The sequence below is a fragment of the Scyliorhinus canicula genome, chromosome 29 (genome assembly GCF_902713615.1).
Source record: "Scyliorhinus canicula chromosome 29, sScyCan1.1, whole genome shotgun sequence".
Classification (NCBI taxonomy): Eukaryota; Metazoa; Chordata; class Chondrichthyes; order Carcharhiniformes; family Scyliorhinidae; genus Scyliorhinus; species Scyliorhinus canicula.
Window position 1 is genome coordinate 9,683,651 of NC_052174.1, and position 22,524 is coordinate 9,706,174.

At 52.5% G+C, this 22,524-nt stretch overlaps 1 protein-coding gene across 1 annotated transcript in view; it reads right to left on the reverse strand.

The window, feature by feature from the left end:
* The window catches only part of LOC119958304 (zonadhesin-like), a 192,364-nt gene that overhangs the window by 128,980 nt on the left and 40,860 nt on the right, over positions 1-22,524 (reverse strand). The window contains exons 2-4 of the mRNA XM_038786740.1: positions 1,524-2,038; positions 1,154-1,289; positions 283-429 (exon numbers count right to left, since the gene is read on the reverse strand). Of these exons, the coding sequence (XP_038642668.1) occupies positions 283-429; positions 1,154-1,289; positions 1,524-2,038 (798 nt within the window). The remainder of the gene's footprint in view (positions 1-282; positions 430-1,153; positions 1,290-1,523; positions 2,039-22,524) is intronic.

Below are 22,524 nucleotides of genomic sequence, written 5' to 3' on the forward strand. Positions count from 1 at the left end.
ATTAGGGATGGGCAATAAAAGCTGGGCCTAACCACCGACGGCCCACATCCCGTAAATTAATTCAAACCCAACCACGTTGCGCTCCCTCAGAGGCCAAACTATCCTTCCTCAGGTGAGGAGCCCAGATCACAGCAACTCCAAGTCGGGCCTAACCAGGGTTTTGTAAAGCTGCAGCCTAACCCTTGCCTCCTTGTTCTCCAATCCTCTCGATAGGCCAGCATTCCATTAACCTTTTTGATTATTAGCAAGATGAGAGATAGCGGGATGAAGGATATTCCTTACTTCCATCTGGATAGTCCCCTACCGGACCCGTGCCTTCTGTTGGTGTTGGCCCGGAAGTCCGACTCCAATTCCCGTTGTCGTCCGCAGCTTGGGCCCAGTCACAGAAAGGTTTCGCATTGTCATTGAAATCGCAGTACGATAAAACAGCTGTAAAACACAATCGCAAACTGTGAACACAGTACAGAGCTCCCTCTACACTCCCCTGACAGTACAGAGCTCCCTCTACACTCCCCCTGACAGTACAGAACTCCCTCTACACTCCCCTGACAGTACAGAGCTCCCTCTACGCTCCCCCCGGACAGTACAGAGCTCCCTCTACACTCCCCCTGACAGTACAGAGCTCTCTCTACACTCCCCCTGACAGTACAGAGCTCCCTCTACACTTCCCCTGACAGTACAGAGCTCCCTCTACACTCCCCTGACAGTACAGAGCTCCCTCTACACTCCCCCTGACAGTACAGAGCTCCCTCTACACTCCCCCTGACAGTACAGAGCTCCCTCTACACTCCCCCTGACAGTACAGAGCTCCCTCTACACTCTCCCAGACAGTACAGAGCTCCCTCTACACTCCCCCTGACAGTACAGAGCTCCCTCTACACTCCCCCTGACAGTACAGAGCTCTCTCTACACCCCCCCCCCCCCCCCGGACAGTACAGAGCTCCCTCTACACTCCCCCTGACAGTACAGAGCTCCCCCTACACTCCCCCGGACAGTACAGAGCTCCCTCTGCAGGAAAAAGTATCCTGATTTTCTGAAGACTGGATTTCAGCCTCATTCCGCACCGTGTTGCTCCCAGGAGTTCTCCCAACTCTTCCTTTGTTCAACAATTTCCCACAGGAAAACCCACCCTCTCTCGCCTCTGCTGACTGACCTTTTTCCGTGGGCGTGGTCGCCGAGACGCGGGCTCCACTTTGGCGCGAATTCGTTGGCCGCTCCTCTCGCCATCTACAAAAACAGATGCAGTAAATGACCCTCAGCTGTCTGCCCGCATCCAGCAACGGAATTCTCTAGAAGGATAAATCCCAGTCTAAACCTGGGGCAATGCATGTGGAGAAGGTGGTCAAGAAGGCATACGGCATGCTTGCCTTCATTGGCCGGGACATTGAGTGTAAGAATTGGCAAGTCATGTTGCAGCTGTATAGACCCTTAGTTAGGCCGCACTTGGAGTATAGTGTTCAATTCTGGTCGCCACACTACCAGAAGGATGTGGAGGCTTTAGAGAGGGTGCAGAAGAGATTTACCAGTATGCTGCCTGATATGGCTGTGGTACCATTGGCTATGAAGTCATTGGCTGCGGTACCATTGGCTATGATGTCATTGGCTGCGGCAGCATTGGCTATGATGTCATTGGCTGCGGCACTATTGGCTATGATGTCATTGGCTGCGGCAGCATTGGCTATGATGTCATTGGCTGTGGTACCATCGGCTATGATGTCATCGGCTGTGGTACCATTGGCTATGATGTCATTGGCTGCTATACCATTGACTATGATGTCATTGGCTGCGGTACCATTGGCTATGATGTCATTGGCTTTTGTACCATTGGCTATGATGTCATTGGCTGTGGTACCATTAGCTATGATGTCATTGGCTGCTATACCATTGACTATGATGTCATTGGCTGCGGTACCATTGGCTATGATGTCATTGGCTTTGGTACCATTGACTATGATGTCATTGGCTGCGGTACCATTGGCTATGATGTCATTGGCTTTGGTACCATTGGCTATGATGTCATTGGCTGTGGCACCATTGGCTATGAGGAGCGGTTGAATAAACTCGGTTTGTTCTCACTGGAACGACAGAGGTTGAGGGGCGACCTGATAGAGGTCTACAAAATTATGAGGGGCACAGACAGAGTGGATAGTCAGAGGCTTTTCCCCAGGGTAGAGGGGTCAATTACTAGGGGGCATAGGTTTAAGGTGCGAGGGGCAAGGTTTAGAGGAGATGTACGAGGCAGGTTTGTTTACACAGAGGGTAGTGGGTGCCTGGAACTTGCTGCCGGAGGAGGTGGTGGAAGCTGGGACGATAGTGACATTTAAGGGGCATCTTGACAAATACATGAATAGGATGGGAATAGAGGGATACGGACCCAGGAAGTGTAGAAGATTTTAGTTTAGACGGGCAGCTTGGTTGGCACGGGCTTGGAGGGCCGAAGGACCTGTTCCTGTGCTGTACTTTTCTTTGTTCTTTGTTCAGGGGTACCTGTTGGCCAAAGTTGCTTTCAACAACGTTTAGAAGTGAGTGGGGGCGTTCGGAGTGGGCGGGGCTCAGCGTACCGGGCACGACAGCCCTTCCGGCAATGCAGCGCTCCCTCAGCCCCTCCGGCTGTCCAGCACTCCCTCAGCCCCTCCGGCGGTCCAGCGCTCCCTCAGCCCCTCCGGCGGTCCAGCTCTCCCTCTGCCCCTCCGGCAGTGCAGCACTCCCTCAGCCCCTCCGGCGGTCCAGCGCTCCCTCAGCCCCTCCGGCGGTCCAGCGCTCCCTCAGCCCCTCCGGCGGTCCAGCACTCCCTCAGCCCCTCCGGCGGTCCAGCACTCCCTCAGCCCCTCCGGCGGTCCAGCACTCCCTCAGCCCCTCCGGCAGTCCAGCACTCCCTCAGCCCCTCCGGCAGTGCAGCACTCCCTCAGCCCCTCCGGTGGTCCAGCACTCCCTCAGCCCCTCCGGCAGTGCAGCGCTCCCTCAGCCCCTCCGGCAGTGCAGCGCTCCCTCAGCCCCTCCGGCAGTGCAGCACTCCCTCAGCCCCTCCGGCGGTCCAGCACTCCCTCAGCCCTGCCGCGGGGAGCGCCGGCCTGAGTGACATGCCCAAGAACGCCAATGTGGCAGCTCCATCCACTGAGCCAATATTGGCAGTGCGGAGAGCGCCCACCTTAAATCCCCCCACTCGCAGAAGACGCCAACAAAGGGGGATTTGAAAACTGTGGGAGAAGGACGGGAACATTCTCCGCCTCTGGGAGTATCTGATCCCACTGGCAGCGTTCCCCCGCCCGTGGGTTTCGCGACGGTCCGGAGCGGCTCCATTGGGGAATCCCGTTGACAGAGTAACACAGAGTAACAGCAGCAACATTACACACAGCACAGAGTAACACACAGTAACTGGGAGCAAAGTAAAAGAGATCACGGAGTAACACGCAGAATAATGAACAGAGTAACAAATAGAGTAACAGCAGCAATGTAACACACAGCACAGAGTAACACACAATAACTGGGAGCAAAGTAACACACAGCACAGAGTAACAGTGACAGGTAGAGTAACGGAGCAAAGTAAAAGAGATCACAGAGTAACACACAGATTAGCGCACAAGGTAACAGGTAGAGTAACAGGGAGAGACGTAACACGCAGCAGATCCGAGAGCAACACAGAGTAACGCAGAGTAACAGGTATAATTAATAGACTGTACAAATTGGATATCAGGATTTCTACACTAACACAGGGACTGGAGATGACTGAGGAAAGTGCGATATAACTGCTGGATCTTTCTTAACCATGCAAATAAAAAAAACATTTCCCTCATCAATTATCCCCTCCCTGTCCCTAAAGATCTCAAACCCCCATTGGGCATAACATGCTCCCAGAGTGCTGCTTATTCCTGGACGCCCGACTGAGATTGATGGCAGGCTGTTCGGCTGCAGAGTGCATCGCAGTGCAGCTTGACCACCATCTTCCCCCTGACCGATCGAGTCGCTTCGCCCCCCCCCCAAAAAAGGCCACTGCGGCCCAATCTGTCGCCCGGCCCACCTGCGCTAGCCCAGCCCCCCCCCCCCCCCCCTCCCCCCAGTGCCGGCAAAATGCCTGGGCCGCCATCGGCGAGCTCGACACCCGGGCCTGATGGGAGGAGGCGGCCTGCAGGCAGTGAGGGGAAGATGGGGGGGGGCGAGGGGGGAGAGAGAGAGAGAGAGGAGGGTGAAGAGGGAGAGGGTTCGGCGACCTGGAGGACGGGGGGGGGGGGGGGGGGGAGGTGGGGAATGGTCTGGGATCTACACCAGAATGACAGGGCGTGGGATAGCTCGATCTTGGTTTCGGACAAAGCTCGGCGCAACGTGGAGGGCCGAAGGGCCTGTTCCTGTGCTGGATTGTTCTAAGTTTCTGCTCTCCCTTTAGCTTTGGACCCGGCCCCCCCACTCACCGTGATGCACAGGAACCTGCGGAGAGGTGAAGGACAATAACAGCGAGGACCCTCAACAGACGAGGGAGAAAGAACGTCATCCGCCGATAAGTCTTCATGGCAGCAGCCCAGGGGCCAAATGCGAGTGGATCATCTTGACTCGAGCTTGGCTTTTATAGGCTAGGAATGTTGGTTCAAAGGTAACTACAGATAGGGCGGTTCAGATCAGGGCGAAAGGCCCTTGTGTAATTGAAAAGAATTTATCTGCTATTGCGATATAAAGTGATTAATGCTCGGAGAATTGAAATCCAGGGCGGGGGGGGGGGCGGGGGGAGCTGCGATGACTGTGTCCCAACCACGACCCGGGGGGGCGAGGCAACGCAAAGGTCACGGCCCGGGATCATCAGATCGCCCCCCCCCCCCCCCCCCCCCCGCGGTGAATTCAGGGATCCACTACAGAGCCCAACGTGTCTGAGTGACGAGTGGGGAATATGGGAAAAAGGGCTCTCACTTGAAAATGAAAATCGCTTACTGTCACGAGTAGGCTTCAATGAAGTTACTGTGAAAAGCCCCTAGTCGCCACATTCCGGCGCCTGTTCTGGGGAGGCTGTTACGGGAATCGAACCGTGCTGCTGGCCTGCTTTCAAAGCCAGCGATTTAGCCCTCTGCTAAACAGCCCCTTGTTTAAACAGCACTTGGGCGCTAGGGTGAAGATCGAGGGTCATACGCCCTCAGTATCACACACACACACACACCAACAACAACCACCTCTGTATCACACAACGAACAAAGAAAAGTACAGCACAGGAACAGGCCCTTCGGCCCTCCAAGCCTGTGCCGACCATGTTGCCTGTCTGAACTAAAATCTTCTACACTTCCTGGGTCCGTATCCCTCTATTCCCATCCTATTCATGTATTTGTCAAGATGCCCCTTAAATGTCACTATCGTCCCTGCTTCCACCACCTCCTCCGGCAGCGAGTTCCAGGCACCCACTACCCTCTGTGTAAACAAACTTGCCTCGTACATCTCCTCTAAACCTTGCCCCTCGCACCTTAAACCTGTGCCCCCTAGTAATTGACCCCTCTACCCTGGGGAAAAGCCTCTGACTATCCACTCTGCCTATGCCCCTCATAATTTTGTAGACCTCTATCAGGTCGCCCCTCAACCTCCGTCATTCCAGTGAGAACAAACCGAGTTTATTCAACCGCTCCTCATAGCTAATGCCCTCCATACCAGGCAACATCCTGGTAAATCTCTTCTGCACCCTCTCTAAAGCCTCCACATCCTTCTGGTAGTGTGGCGACCAGAATTGAACACTATTCTCCAAGTGTGGCCTAACTAAGGTTCTATACAGCTGCAACATGACTTGCCAATTCTTAAACTCAATGCCCCGGCCAATGAAGGCAAGCATGCCGTATGCCTTCGCAACTACCTTCTCCACCTGTGTTGCCCCTTTCAGTGACCTGTGGACCTGTACACCTAGATCTCTCTGACTTTCGATACTCTTGAGGGTTCTACCATTCACTGTATATTCCCCACCTGCATTCGACCTTCCAAAATGCATTACCCCACATTTGTCCGGATTAAACTCCATCTGCCATCTCTCCGCCCAAGTCTCCAAACGATCTAAATCCTGCTGTATCCTCTGACAGTCCTCATCGCTATCCGCAATTCCACCAACCTTTGTGTCGTCCGCAAACTTACTAATCAGACCAGTTATATTTTCCTCCAAATCATTTATATATACTACGAGCAGCAAAGGTCCCAGCGCTGATCCCTGCGGAACACCACTAGTCACAGCCCTCCAATTAGAAAAGCACCCTTCCATTGCTGCTACTCTGCCTTCTATGACGTAGCCAGTTCTGTATCCACCTTGCCAGCTCACCCCTGATCCCGTGTGACTTCACCTTTTGTACCAGTCTGCCATGAGGGACCTTGTCAAAGGCCTTACTGAAGTCCATATAGACAACATCCACTGCCCTACCTGCATCAATCATCTTTATGACCTCTTCAAAAAACTCTATCAAGTTAGTGAGACACGACCTCCCCTCACAAAACCATGCTGCCCCTCACTAATACGTCCATTTGCTTCCAAATGGGAGTAGATCCTGTCTCAAAGAATTCTCTCCAGTAATTTCCCTACCACTGACGTAAGGCTCACCAGCCTGTAGTTCCCTGGATTATCCTTGCTACCCTTCTTAAACAAAGGAACAACATTGGCTATTCTCCAATCCTCTGGGACATCACCTGAAGACAGTGAGGATCCAAAGATTTTTGTCAAGGCCTCAGCAATTTCCTCTCTAGCCTCCTTCAGTATTCTGGGGTCGATCCCATCAGGCCCTGGGGACTTATCTACCTTAATATTTTTCAAGACGCCCAACACCTCGTCTTTTTGGATCTCAATGTGACCCAGGCTATCTACACACCCTTCTCCAGACTCAACATCCACCAATTCCTTCTCTCTGGTGAATACTGATGCAAAGTATTCATTTAGTACCTCGCCCATTTCCTCTGGCTCCACACATAGATTCCCTTGCCTATCCTTCAGTGGGCCAACCCTTTCCCTGGCTACCCTCTTGCTTTTTATGTACACGTAAAAAGCCGTGGGATTTTCCTTAACCTTATTTGCCAATGACTTTTCGTGACCCCTTCTAGCCCTCCTGACTCCTTGCTTAAGTTCCTTCCTACTTTCCTTATATTCCACACAGACTTCGTCTGTTCCCAACCTTCTAGCCCTGACAAATGCCTCCTTTTCCTTTTTGACAAGGCCGACAATATCTCTTGTTATCCAAGGTTCCCGAAATTTGCCATATTTATCCTTCTTCCTCACAGGAACATGCCGGTCCTGAATTCCCTTCAACTGACATTTGAAAGCCTCCCACATGTCAGATGTTGATTTACCCTCAAATATCCTCCCCCAATCTAGGTTCTTCAGTTCCCGCCTAATATTGTTATAATTAGCCTTCCCCCAATTGAGCACATTCACCCTAGGACCACTCTTATCCTTGTCCACCAGCACTTTAAAACTTACTGAATTGTGGTCACTGTTCCCAAAATGCTCCCCTACTGAAACTTCTACCACCTGGCCGGGCTCATCCCCCAATACCAGGTCCAGTACAGCCCCTTCCCCAGTTGGACTGTCTACATATTGTTTTAAGAAGCCCTCCTGGATGCTCCTTACAAATTCTGCCCCGTCTAAGCCCCGAGCACGAAGTGAGTCCCAGTCAATATTGGGGAAGTTGAAGTCTCCCATCACAACAACACTGTTGTTTTTACTCTTTTCCAAAATCTGTCTACCTATCTGCTCCTCTATCTCCCGCTGGATGTTGAGAGGCCTGTAGTAAACCCCCAGCATTGTGACTACACCCTTCTTATTCCTGATCTCTACCCATATAGCCTCACTGCCCCCTGAGGTGTCCTCCTGCAGTATAGCTGTGATATTCTCCCTAACCAGTAGCGCAACTCCGCCAGCCCTTTGACATCCCCTCTATCCCGCCTGAAACATCTAAATCCTGGAACGTTTAGCTGCCAATCATGTCCTTCCCTCAACCAGGTCTCTGTAATGGCAACAACATCATAGTTCCAAGTACTAATCCAAGCTCTAAGTTCATCTGCCTAACCCGTAATACTTCTTGCATTAAAACATATGCACTTCAGGCCACCAAACCCACTGTGTTCAGCAACATCTCCCTGTCTGCTCTTCCCCAGAGCCATACTGGCCGTATTCCCTAGTTCTCCCTCAATGCTTTCACCGTCGAGGGCAGCACGGTGGCCTAGTGGTTAGCACAACCGCCCCACGGCGCTGAGGTCCCAGGTTCGATCCCGGCTCTGGGTCACTGTCCGTGTGGAGTTTGCACATTCTCCCCGTGTCTGCGTGGGTTTCGCCCCCACAACCCAAAAAAATGTGCAGAGTAGGTGGATTGGCCACGCTAAATTGCCCCTTAATTGGAAAAAATAATTGGCTAATCTAAATTTATTTTAAAAAAATAAATTTAAAAAAAATAAAAATAAAAAAAATGCTTTCACCGTCTGACCTATTGCTCCGGTGCGCCCCCCCCCCCCTCCCCCCCCCCCCCACCCCCCCCACCCCCACACACACACACACCCCCCACCCCCACACACACACCCTCCCACCCCCACACACACCACCACCCCCCCCACCAACCCCCCCACCCCCCCCCCACCAACCCCCCCACCCCCCCCAACACCCCCCCCACACACACACACACCCCCCCCACACACACACACCCCCACCCCCACACACACCACCACCCCCCCCACCACCCCCCCACCCCCCCCAACACCCCCCCCCCACACACACACACACACCCCCCCCCACACACACACACCACCCCCCCCCCACACACACACACACACACACCCCCACCATACTACTTTAAACCTTCCCGTGTGACACTAGCAAACATCGTGGCCAGGATATTTATGCCTCTCCAGTTTAGCTGCAACCCGTCCTTCACAACACACACACACACCAACAACAACCTCAGTATCACACACACACACACACCAACAACAACCTCAGTGTCACACACACCAACAACAACCTCAGTGTCACACACACCAACAACAACCTCAGTATCACACACACACACCAACAACAACCTCAGTATCACACACACACACCAACAACAACCTCAGTATCACACACACACACCAACAACAACCTCAGTATCACACACACACACACCAACAACAACCTCAGTATCACACACACACACACACACACCAACAACAACCTCAGTATCACACACACACACACACCAACAACCACCTCAGTGTCACACACACCAACAACAACCTCAGTATCACACACACACACACCAACAACAACCTCAGTATCACACACACACACCAACAACAACCTCAGTATCACACACACACACCAACAACAACCTCAGTATCACACACACACACACCAACAACAACCACTGTATCACACACACACACACACCAACAACAACCACTGTATCACACACACACACACACCAACAACAACCTCAGTATCACACACACACACCAACAACAACCTCAGTGTCGCACACACACACACACCAACAACAACCTCAGTATCACACACACACACACACCAACAACAACCTCAGTATCACACACACACACACCAACAACAACCTCAGTATCTCACACACACACACCAACAACAACCTCAGTATCACACACACACACCAACAACAACCTCAGTATCACACACACACACACCAACAACAACCACTGTATCACACACACACACACCAACAACAACCTCAGTATCACACACACACACACACCAACAACAACCTCAGTATCACACACACACCAACAACAACAACCTCAGTGTCGCACACACACACACCAACAACAACCTCAGTATCACACACACACACCAACAACAACCTCAGTATCACACACACACACACCAACAACAACCTCAGTATCACACACACACACCAACAACCACCTCAGTGTCGCACACACCAACAACAACCTCAGTGTCACACACACCAACAACAACCTCAGTATCACACACACACACACCAACAACAACCTCAGTATCACACACACACACACACCAACAACCTCAGTATCACACACACACACCAACAACCTCAGTATCACACACACACACACCAACAACAACCACTGTATCACACACACACACACCAACAACAACCTCAGTATCACACACACACACACCAACAACAACCACTGTATCACACACACACACACCAACAACAACCTCAGTATCACACACACACACACCAACAACAACCTCAGTATCAGACACACACACACCAACAACAACCTCAGTATCACACACACACCAACAACCTCAGTATCACACACACACACCAACAACCTCAGTATCACACACACACACACACACACCAACAACAACCTCAGTATCACACACACACACCAACAACCTCAGTATCACACACACACACCAACATCAACCTCAGTATCACACACACACCAACAACCTCAGTATCACACACACACACACACACACCAACAACAACCTCAGTATCACACACACACCAACATCAACCTCAGTATCACACACACACCATCAACCTCAGTATCACACACACACACACACCAACAACCTCAGTATCACACACACACACACCAACAACAACCTCAGTATCACACACACACACACCAACAACAACCTCAGTATCAGACACACACACACCAACAACAACCTCAGTATCACACACACACACACCAACAACAACCTCAGTATCACACACACACACACACCAACAACAACCTCAGTATCACACACACACCAACAACAACCACTGTATCACACACACACACACCAACAACAACCTCAGTATCACACACACACCAACAACAACCTCAGTATCACACACACACACCAACAACAACCTCAGTATCACACACACACACACACCAACAACCTCAGTATCACACACACACACACCAACAACAACCTCAGTATCACACACACACACACACACCAACAACAACCTCAGTATCACACACACACACACACACCAACAACAACCTCAGTATCACACACACACACCAACAACATCCTCAGTATCACACACACACACACCAACAACAACCTCAGTATCACACACACACACACACACCAGATGTCTCCGAATTGGTGAGCTGTGTGTTGGGGGTGGATTTCATTAGTGGGGCTGGTTTAGCACAGTGGGCTAATCTGCTGGCTTGTGATGCAGAACAAGACCAGCAGCACGGGTTCAATTCCCGTGCCAGCCTCCCCGGACAGGCGCCGGAATGTGGCGACTAGGGGCTTTTCACAGTAACTTCATTGAAGCCGACTCGTGACAATAAGCGATTATTATTGTTGTGTGGGGGGGGGGGGTCTGGGTATTGGTGAGGTGTGTGTGTGTGGGGGGGGGGGGGGTGGGTTTTGGTAACCTGTGTGTTGAGGGGTCTCGATGTTGGTGAGCTGTGTGTTGAGGGGTCTCGATGTTGGTGAGCTGTGTGTTGAGGGGTCTCGATGTTGGTGAGCTGTGTGTTGAGGGGTCTCGATGTTGGTGAGCTGTGTTTTGAGGGGTCTCGATGTTGGTGAGCTGTGTGTTGAGGGGTCTCGATGTTGGTGAGCTGAGTGTTGAGGGGTCTCGATGTTGGTGAGCTGAGTGTTGAGGGGTCTCGATGTTGGTGAGCTGTGTGTTGAGGGGTCTCGATGTTGGTGAGCTGTGTGTTGAGGGGTCTCGATGTTGGTGAGCTGTGTGTTGAGGGGTCTCGATGTTGGTGAGCTGTGTGTTGAGGGGGTCTCGATGTTGGTGAGCTGTGTGTTGAGGGGTCTCGATGTTGGTGAGCTGTGTTTTGAGGGGTCTCGATGTTGGTGAGCTGTGTGTTGAGGGGTCTCGATGTTGGTGAGCTGTGTGTTGAGGGGTCTCGATGTTGGTGAGCTGTGTGTTGAGGGGTCTCGATGTTGGTGAGCTGTGTGTTGAGGGGTCTCGATGTTGGTGAGCTGTGTGTTGAGGGGGTCTCGATGTTGGTGAGCTGTGTGTTGAGGGGTCTCGATGTTGGTGAGCTGTGTGTTGAGGGGTCTCGATGTTGGTGAGCTGTGTGTTGAGGGGTCTCGATGTTGGTGAGCTGTGTGTTGAGGGGTCTCGATGTTGGTGAGCTGAGTGTTGAGGGGTCTCGATGTTGGTGAGCTGTGTGTTGAGGGGTCTCGATGTTGGTGAGCTGTGTGTTGAGGGGTCTCGATGTTGGTGAGCTGTGTTTTGAGGGGTCTCGATGTTGGTGAGCTGTGTGTTGAGGGGTCTCGATGTTGGTGAGCTGAGTGTTGAGGGGTCTCGATGTTGGTGAGCTGTGTGTTGAGGGGTCTCGATGTTGGTGAGCTGTGTGTTGAGGGGTCTCGATGTTGGTGAGCTGTGTGTTGAGGGGTCTCGATGTTGGTGAGCTGTGTGTTGAGGGGGTCTCGATGTTGGTGAGCTGTGTGTTGAGGGGTCTCGATGTTGGTGAGCTGTGTTTTGAGGGGTCTCGATGTTGGTGAGCTGTGTGTTGAGGGGTCTCGATGTTGGTGAGCTGTGTGTTGAGGGGTCTCGATGTTGGTGAGCTGTGTGTTGAGGGGTCTCGATGTTGGTGAGCTGTGTTTTGAGGGGTCTCGATGTTGGTGAGCTGTGTGTTGAGGGGTCTCGATGTTGGTGAGCTGAGTGTTGAGGGGTCTCGATGTTGGTGAGCTGAGTGTTGAGGGGTCTCGATGTTGGTGAGCTGTGTGTTGAGGGGTCTCGATGTTGGTGAGCTGTGTGTTGAGGGGTCTCGATGTTGGTGAGCTGTGTGTTGAGGGGTCTCGATGTTGGTGAGCTGTGTGTTGAGGGGGTCTCGATGTTGGTGAGCTGTGTGTTGAGGGGTCTCGATGTTGGTGAGCTGTGTTTTGAGGGGTCTCGATGTTGGTGAGCTGTGTGTTGAGGGGTCTCGATGTTGGTGAGCTGAGTGTTGAGGGGTCTCGATGTTGGTGAGCTGTGTGTTGAGGGGTCTCGATGTTGGTGAGCTGTGTGTTGAGGGGTCTCGATGTTGGTGAGCTGTGTGTTGAGGGTCTCGATGTTGGTGAGCTGTGTGTTGAGGGGTCTCGATGTTGGTGAGCTGTGTGTTGAGGGGTCTCGATGTTGGTGAGCTGTGTGTTGAGGGGTCTCGATGTTGGTGAGCTGTGTGTTGAGGGGTCTCGATGTTGGTGAGCTGTGTGTTGAGGGGTCTCGATGTTGGTGAGCTGTGTGTTGAGGGGGTCTCGATGTTGGTGAGCTGTGTGTTGAGGGGTCTCGATGTTGGTGAGCTGTGTGTTGAGGGGTCTCGATGTTGGTGAGCTGTGTGTTGAGGGGTCTCGATGTTGGTGAGCTGTGTGTTGAGGGGTCTCGATGTTGGTGAGCTGTGTGTTGAGGGGTCTCGATGTTGGTGAGCTGTGTGTTGAGGGGTCTCGATGTTGGTGAGCTGTGTGTTGAGGGGGCTCGATGTTGGTGAGTTGTGTTTGAGGGGTCTCGATGTTGGTGAGCTGTGTGTTGAGGGGTCTCGATGTTGGTGAGCTGAGTGTTGAGGGGTCTCGATGTTGGTGAGCTGTGTGTTGAGGGGTCTCGATGTTGGTGAGCTGTGTGTTGAGGGGTCTCGATGTTGGTGAGCTGTGTGTTGAGGGGTCTCGATGTTGGTGAGCTGTGTGTTGAGGGGTCTCGATGTTGGTGAGCTGTGTGTTGAGGGGTCTCGATGTTGGTGAGCTGTGTTTTGAGGGGTCTCGATGTTGGTGAGCTGTGTGTTGAGGGGTCTCGATGTTGGTGAGCTGAGTGTTGAGGGGTCTCGATGTTGGTGAGCTGTGTGTTGAGGGGTCTCGATGTTGGTGAGCTGTGTGTTGAGGGGTCTCGATGTTGGTGAGCTGTGTGTTGAGGGGTCTCGATGTTGGTGAGCTGTGTGTTGAGGGGTCTCGATGTTGGTGAGCTGTGTGTTGAGGGGGTCTCGATGTTGGTGAGCTGTGTGTTGAGGGGTCTCGATGTTGGTGAGCTGTGTGTTGAGGGGTCTCGATGTTGGTGAGCTGTGTGTTGAGGGGTCTCGATGTTGGTGAGCTGAGTGTTGAGGGGTCTCGATGTTGGTGAGCTGTGTGTTGAGGGGTCTCGATGTTGGTGAGCTGTGTGTTGAGGGGTCTCGATGTTGGTGAGCTGTGTGTTGAGGGGTCTCGATGTTGGTGAGCTGTGTGTTGAGGGGTCTCGACGTTGGTGAGCTGTGTGTTGGGGGGTCTCGATGTTGGTGAGCTGTGTGTTGAGGGGTCTCGATGTTGGTGAGCTGTGTATTGAGGGGTCTCGATGTTGGTGAGCTGTGTGTTGAGGGGTCTCGATGTTGGTGAGCTGTGTATTGAGGGGTCTCGATGTTGGTGAGCTGTGTATTGAGGGGTCTCGATGTTGGTGAGCTGTGTGTTGAGGGGTCTCGATGTTGGTTTGCTCTGCATTGGGGGAGTTCCATCGGTTGAGTTGATCTGTATGTCGCGTGCTGGTTTCATGGGATCTTTACTGAGTAAACCCGACTCTGGAGGAGCATCAATACCCTCTGCAGTTGTTTTGTTTGGAGCTTGGTTGCCTGGGGAAACGAGAATCTCAATCACGAGGCGTAGTGTCCTTACAACACCCATTCACTATTCACTAACCATAAAACAATTAGCTCCCTGTAACTATTTACAACACAATATGAAGGCAGTCATCAACTGCGCAAGAAGCTCTGTCTGATAATCTGTTCGTCCCTGAATTACAACCCTTATGATCCCAGGATTAAGATATGAATTTGATCAATGAGGCTGTGGATAATTATTCCAATCAATAATAGGACATCGCGCTGGAAGGGCAGAGTCCTCGAGGTGCGTCCGGGGAGACAGAAATGTGAAAAATGACAACATCCCCAATGAGAGGAAAGTTCAGAGTTCAAAAGGCGGCAAAGGCCATACTGATAGGGGAAGGGAGTGGGAACAAAGGTTCAAACACTTGCTCGAAATAAAGCGGGCACCCTTTTCCCCTGCAGTGGTGAGAGTTTAGAATTTGACAATCTTGCAGTTGCCCCGATGACTGGGAGGCAAAAGAGCTTCGTAAACATGGGGGGGGCAGAATCTTCGCCCCCACCCCCTCCGCGCGGGGTTGAGAATGGAGGGGGATGTGCATGTCGTTCCGCACCGCTTTGGTGGCGTGCTGGTTTCTGGCACCGCCACGCCACTGTGCCATTTTCCCGGTGACAGGATGGGCGGGGCGGAGGGGGGGGGGGGATGGCTAACATGCGCTCTCGCACGTAGTTAGCAGTCGCCAAGGTAGGCAATAAGGCCAATTGTCAGCGGCATAAATGGATAAGCCGACTGTCTGCGGACACCCTCTTGGCTGATCAAGTGTTAGCTGGTGGTACAGAGCTTGGGGGTAGCTGTGAAGAGAGACGTGTTTCCAACTCTCTCCCGTCTCGCTCAATGGGACAAATGCAAGAATGCCAAATTTCAATCTCTCTCGCCACAATTTGTACCGCACGATAAAAGGGCGCTGATTGGTTGGAACACTCGTCTTCTCCACGTCGGCTCTGAAATGCTTCGGGGCCGTGCTGAGAGAGCTTGCAATCGTTCCGTGACCTCCCGTTCAGGAACCAGTCCGGCTCCGCCTCGCCCGCCAAATCAGACGGCGCCAGATTCCCTCCGGCTCTCTGGGCAAAGGATGGTCTGGCCAACGTGCCCGTCCGTACCGACCCTGGCGCAGGGTTTAATCCGGGAGCGTAACTAGAGCTTTAGGAAAGGACTGGGTGGGTGGGAGAGGAAGAGGAGATAGACTGATCGGAAAATGAAACCGGGCCTAAGGAACGAGGAGATTGGAGAGTGGGCGAGCAGACTGCTTTGGGTCGGGTTTAGGCGGGTAAAGAGTAGGGGACTCTGCTGCCAGTTGTCTCCATGGAGCTGCCCACCAGACAGGCCTGGAGTAGTACAAAATGGCCTCTCCACTACAACATTGACGACATCTATCGAATTTTGGGAAGCACCTTTTGAGCATCCTGTGCTATACGTCCAGACATACGAACGTATGCATTAGGAGCTGGTGTAGACTCCTCGATCCTGCTCCACCATTGAATCATATCATGGCCGATCCGATTGTGACCTCAATCCCACATTCCTGCCGACCCCTCGATAACTCTCCCCCCCCCCCCCCATAACCTTTCACCCCCTCGTTCATCGAGAATCTATCCAGCTCCGCCTTAAAAATACTCAAAGGTTCTGCTTCCGCCGCCGTTTGAGGAAGAGAGTTCCAGAGACTCCGCCCTCTGAGAGAAAATATTTCTCCTCATCTCCGTCTTAAAGGGGCCACCCCCTTATTTTTAAACAGTTCTTTCCCCCCCACCCCCCCGTGTTCTCGATTCTCCCACAAGAGGAAACATCCTCTCCACCTCCCCCCCTGTCAACACCCCCTCAGGATCTTAAATATCATAGTGTGCAGAAGGAGGCCACTCGGCCCATCGAGTCTGCACCAGCTCTTGGAAAGAGCTCCCTACCCAACGTCCACACCTCCGCCCTATCCCCATAACCCCAATTTTGGACACGAAGGGCAATTTATCACCCCCAATCCACCCTAACCTGCACATCTTTGGACTGTGGGAGGAAACCGGAGCACCCGGAGGAAGCCCACGCAGACACGGGGAGGACGTGCAGACTCCACACAGACAGTGACCCGAGCTGGAAATCGAACCTGGGACCCTGGAGCTGTGAAGCAATTTTACATAGAATTTACAGTGCAGAAGGAGCCCATTCAGCCCGTCGAGTCTGCACCGGCTCTTGGAAAGAGCATCCCACCCAAGGACGACACCTCCACCCTATCCCCACAACCCAGCAACCCTACCCTACACCAAGGGCAATTTTGGACACTAAGGGCAATTTATCACGGCCAATCCACCCTAACCTGCACATCTTTGGACTGTGGGAGGAAACCGGAGCACCCGGAGGAAACCCACGCACACACGGGGGAGGATGTGCAGACTCCGCACAGACAGTGACCCAAGCCGGGAATCGAACCTGGGACCCTGGAGCTGTGAAGCGATTGTGCTATCCACAATGCTACTGTGCTGCCCCTTAAAGGTTTCGATTGAGTCGCCTCTCACTCTTCAAACTCCAGCGGACACAAACCCAACCTCTCCTCATCAGGCATCCCGGGATTAATTGGGTTAAACCCTCTCTTGAACTGCTCCTGACGCACACATACAGTGGTGCCCAACGTTGTTTCCAATCTGGGCCTGATCTTCACCTTTCCTCAAGCCCCTGAAATTAGCTCCCCTCCTGAACACTTCCCATCTCAACATCTCCTCATCCCAGGCCATAATCCATGATGGAAGAAGGGATTAGAATAGACAAGTGTTAATGTCCGGCGCAGGCCTGATGGGCCGTGGCGTAGACATCCTGGTCTCGTGACGAGGCCTACATTGGACACAAGAATAGAGCTGATGCAAATTTACAGGCAGGACTAAGTTAGGGGATGGAGTTAATAGAACCGACCGCTCCGGAGATATTGACGGATGGAAAAAAAATCAGGAATCGCTGGGAAAATTCAGCAGCATCTGTGGAAACATTTTTTTCCCCCTCCCCCTAAAAGATGTCGTTTATTTCGTAGAATGTGTAAAAAAGGGCCTGACAGGCCATCTCAATGTGACATTTACAGGGAGCGACGTCTGTAATATCTTCAGCAGGCCTGGGAAGGAACAACCAATGATGGTTTATTTAGGCCCACACAGAAGTAAAGGCCGCAACGTGACATTCAGCAAGCAAGTCCCAGCCGGATCCACCAATCCCAATCCGGGCCGCCTTTTGAGTACCTGGTTCCTGAGGCCCCAGCTGCCAGGGGTCAGTGGGGGAGCTCATGTTCCAGAGGCCCCACCGGGAGGTCAATTGGGTCATCCCTGCGCGTCCCCGGGAGGGCGGGGTTTAGCTCAGTCGGCTGGGGGGGGGGCTGGCTCGTGATGCGGAGCAAGGCCAGCAGCGCCGGTTCGATTCCCGCACCGGCTGAGGTGATTCGCGACGCGCCCCTCAACCTTGCCCCTCGGCCTGAGATGTGGCGACCCTCTGGGGTACTTTGCTCAGGCCCAGCATCTGTTGCCCATCGATCCCCCTCCTGGGGAAGGTGGCGGGTGAGCCGCCATCTTGAACCCGCAGCAATGTGCGCGGTGTCGGGGCACCCACTGTGCTGTCAGGGAGGAACCTCGACCCATGATCCTCCCTGATGTGCCTCAATGCGATTTTGAGCCGCGAAAACAGGAGCAAGGGGGGGAGGCCATTCGGCCCTTCGAGCCGATTCCGCCATTCAATATAAAGATGGCTCATCTTCCATCTCAACTTTACACTCCCGTACTCTCGCCCCCCCCCCCCCCCCCCCCCCCCATACTCCTTGACTGCTTTAGCATCTGGAAATCTATCTTCTCCTTAAATATATTCAGGGGCATGGCCTCCACAGCCCTCTGAGGTAGGGAATACCGCAGGTTCACCTGGGTGAAGACCTTCCTTCGCATCTCCGTCTGGAATGGCCTACCCCGTATCCTGGGACTGTGAGGCCTTCTCCTAGGCCCGCACCCCCCCCCCCCCCCCACCACCAAGGCAGAGGAAACCACATCCCAGTGCCCCCCCCCCCACTCCCCCCCCCCCCCCCCCCCCCACCAAGCCAGAGGAAACCACATCCCAGTGCCCAGTCTGTTCGGCCCAGTCAGAGTGTTATACTTTTCGAATGCGATCCTCTCTCATTCCTCTCAACTCCAACAGGCCCAGTCGACCCAATCTCCTCCTCCTCCGACGGCAATCCTGCTACCCCAGGGATCAGCCTTGGGCGTGCCTACACTGCACTCGCTCTCAGGCGATACAAAGGGGAAGGTCTGGGGTAGGTCCGAGGGAGGGAGACATTTGATGACATTGAGATCGTAAAACAAAAGATAACGGGAGCGTTAATGGTTGGAGTGAGGGCGGCACTTTGAACCGAATCTTTATTCCTTTACTGCGATCTACGCCACACCCTTTGCCCTCCGACCCGTGACATCTTTGTCGCTTAATCACCCCCTCCTCCCGCTTTCTAACCTATTCTTGACCTTCCCTCCTGCTCCACAGAGCTGCCCCCTCCCTCACGCATTCGCCAACGACAATCACATTCACCTTTCACCCTCGGCCCTTTGTCACCCTGATCGAAACGTTGGCCGTTCTCTCTCTCTCTCTCTCTCTCTCTCTCCACAGATGCTGCCAGACCTGCTGAGCTTCCGGCAGGTTCCGTGAAGGAAGGAGAGGGCATTCGGCCAGGATTGGCAGAATTGTCCCACGCGCCAGCCCATGGCCACACTTGGAGTACAGTGTTCAATTCTGGTCACCAGGCTTTAGAGAGGGTGCAGAAGAGATTTACCAGGATGTTGCCCAGTAGGGAGGGCATTAGCTATGAGGAGAGGTTGAATAAATTCGGTTTGTTCTCACTGGAACGATGGAGGTTGAGGGGCGACCTGATAGAGGTCTACAAAATTATGAGGGGCATAGACAGAGTGGATAGTCAGAGGCTTTTCCCCAGGGTAGAGGGGTCAATTACGAGGGGGCATAGGTTTAAGGTGCGAGGGGCAAGGTTTAGAGGAGATGTACGAGGCAAGTTTTTTACACAGAGGGTAGTGGGTGCCTGGAACTCGCTGCCGGAGGAGGTGGGGATGATAGTGACATTTAAGGGGCATCTTGACAAATACATGAATAGGATGGGAATAGAGGGATACGGACCCAGGAAGTGTAGAAGATTTTAGTTAAGACGGGCAGCATGGTCGGCACGGGCTTGGAGGGCCGAAGGGCCTGTTCCTGTGCTGTACTTTTCTTTGTTCTTTGTTCTTTGACACACCTTTTAATCCCACCTTCTGACACCCGCTCTATAGCCCTGTAGCTAACAGCACTTAAGATCCAGGTGCTTTTGAAAAGAGTTTCAGGTCTCTGCCTCCACCAGCAACTCGGGCAGCGAATTCCAGACTTCCGCTACCCTCTGCGTATTAAAAACTCTTCCTCGTGTCCCCTCTGCACCTTCTCCCGCTTATCCTGAATCGATGTCCCTGGTTCTGGAACTCCCCACCAAGGGAAACATTTTAATCCTGTCTACTCTATCTCTGGCCCTCATCATTTTGTTCAGCTCAATCGTGTCAACCCTCTACGTTCCATGACCCCAATCTCTCCACGTAATTGCAATTCTCCAGCCCTGGCACCATTCGTAAACCACCTCTGCTCTCTCCCCAGAGCAACCAGCGTCCTTCCTGTAATGTGGCGACCAGAACTGCGCACAATACTCCAGCTGTGGCCTGACCAGGATTTGACACCGTTCCAACATTATATCCTCACTTTTATCTTCTATACCCCGGCCGATGAAGGAGAGCACTCCATCTGCTTTCTCCACAGCCTTGTCTACTTGGAACGGCTGCCTTTGGGGACCTGTGTACCTGCACGCCAAGATCTCTCACTTCATCTACCTCTCCTAATGTATTCCCATTTATTGTGTACTCCCTGTATCTGTTTGACCTCCCTAAATGCTGACCCCACACTTCTCTGTGTTAAATTCCATCTGCCACTTTGTCACCCACTCCACCAACCCATCTATACGATTTTGGAGATTTTAGCTTTGTTCTACACTGTCCACCACTCAGCTATTTCCCAACTGCGCCCCCCCCCCCCCCCCCCCCCCCCCCCCCCCGCACGTTCCCAGTGTGACTGGGAATGGGATACAGTGTGTGTGACTGGGAATGGGATACAGTGTGTGTGACTGGGAATGGGATACAGTGTGTGTGATTGGGAATGGGATACAGTGTCTGTGACTGGGAATGGGATACAGTGTCCCTGTGACTGGGAATGGGATACAGTGTCTGTGACTGGGAATGGGATACAGTGTGTGTGATTGGGAATGGGATACAGTGTGTGTGATTGGGAATGGGATACATTGTCCCTGTGACTGGGAATGGGATACAGTGTGTGTGACTGGGAATGGGATACAGTGTGTGTGATTGGGAATGGGATACAGCGTGTGAGATTGGGAATGGGATACAGTGTCTGAGATTGAGAATGGGATACAGTGTCTGTGACTGGGAATGGGATACAGTGTGTGTGATTGGGAATGGGATACAGTGTGTGTGATTGGGAATGGGATACATTGTCCCTGTGACTGGGAATGGGATACAGTGTGTGTGACTGGGAATGGGATACAGTGTGTGTGATTGGGAATGGGACTCAGTGTGTGTGATTGAGAATGGGATACAGTGTGTGTGATTGGGAATGGGATACAGTGTCTGTGATTGGGAATGGGATACAATGTGCGTGGTTGGGAATGGGATAGAGTGTGTGTGACTGGGAATGGGATACAGTGTGTGTGACTGGGATACAGTGTCCCTGTGACTGGGAATGGGATACAGTGTCTGTGACTGGGAATGGGATACAGTGTGTGTGACTGGGAATGGGATACAGTGTGTGTGATTGAGAATGGGATACAGTGTGTGTGATTGGGAATGGGATACAGTGTGTGTGATTGAGAATGGGATACAGTGTGTGTGACTGGGAATGGGATACAGTGTGTGTGATTGAGAATGGGATACAGTGTGTGTGACTGGGAATGGGATACAGTGTGTGTGATTGGGAATGGGATACAGTGTCCCTGTGACTGGGAATGGGATACAGTGTCTGTGACTGGGAATGGGATACAGTGTGTGTGATTGAGAATGGGATACAGTGTGTGTGACTGGGAATGGGATACAGTGTGTGTGATTGGGAATGGGATACAGTGTGTGTGATTGGGAATGGGATACAGTGTGTGTGATTGGGAATGGGATACAGTGTGTGTGATTGGGAATGGGATACAGTGTCTGTGACTGGGAATGGGATACAGTGTGTGTGATTGGGAATGGGATACAGTGTGTGTGATTGGGAATGGGATACAGTGTGTGTGATTGGGAATGGGATACAGTGTCTGTGACTGGGAATGGGATACAGTGTGTGTGATTGGGAATGGGATACAGTGTGTGTGATTGGGAATGGGACTCAGTGTGTGTGATTGGGAATGGGATACAGTGTGTGTGATTGGGAATGGGATACAGTGTCTGTGATTGGGAATGGGATACAATGTGCGTGGTTGGGAATGGGATAGAGTGTGTGTGATTGGGAATAGGATACAGTGTCCCTGTGACTGGGAATGGGATTCAGTGTCTGTGACTGGGAATGGGATACAATGTGTGTGACTGGGATACAGTGTCCCTGTGATTGGGAATGGGATACAGTGTCTGTGACTGGGAATGGGATACAGTGTCTGTGACTGGGAATGGGATACAATGTGTGTGACTGGGAATGGGATACAGTGTGTGTGATTGGGAATGGGATACAGTGTCCCTGTGATTGGGAATGGGATACAGTGTGTGTGATTGGGAATGGGATACAGCGTGTGTGATTGGGAATGGGATACAGTGTGTGTGATTGGGAATGGGACTCAGTGTGTGTGATTGGGAATGGGATACAGTGTGTGTGATTGGGAATGGGATACAGTGTCTGTGATTGGGAATGGGATACAATGTGCGTGGTTGGGAATGGGATAGAGTGTGTGTGATTGGGAATAGGATACAGTGTCCCTGTGACTGGGAATGGGATTCAGT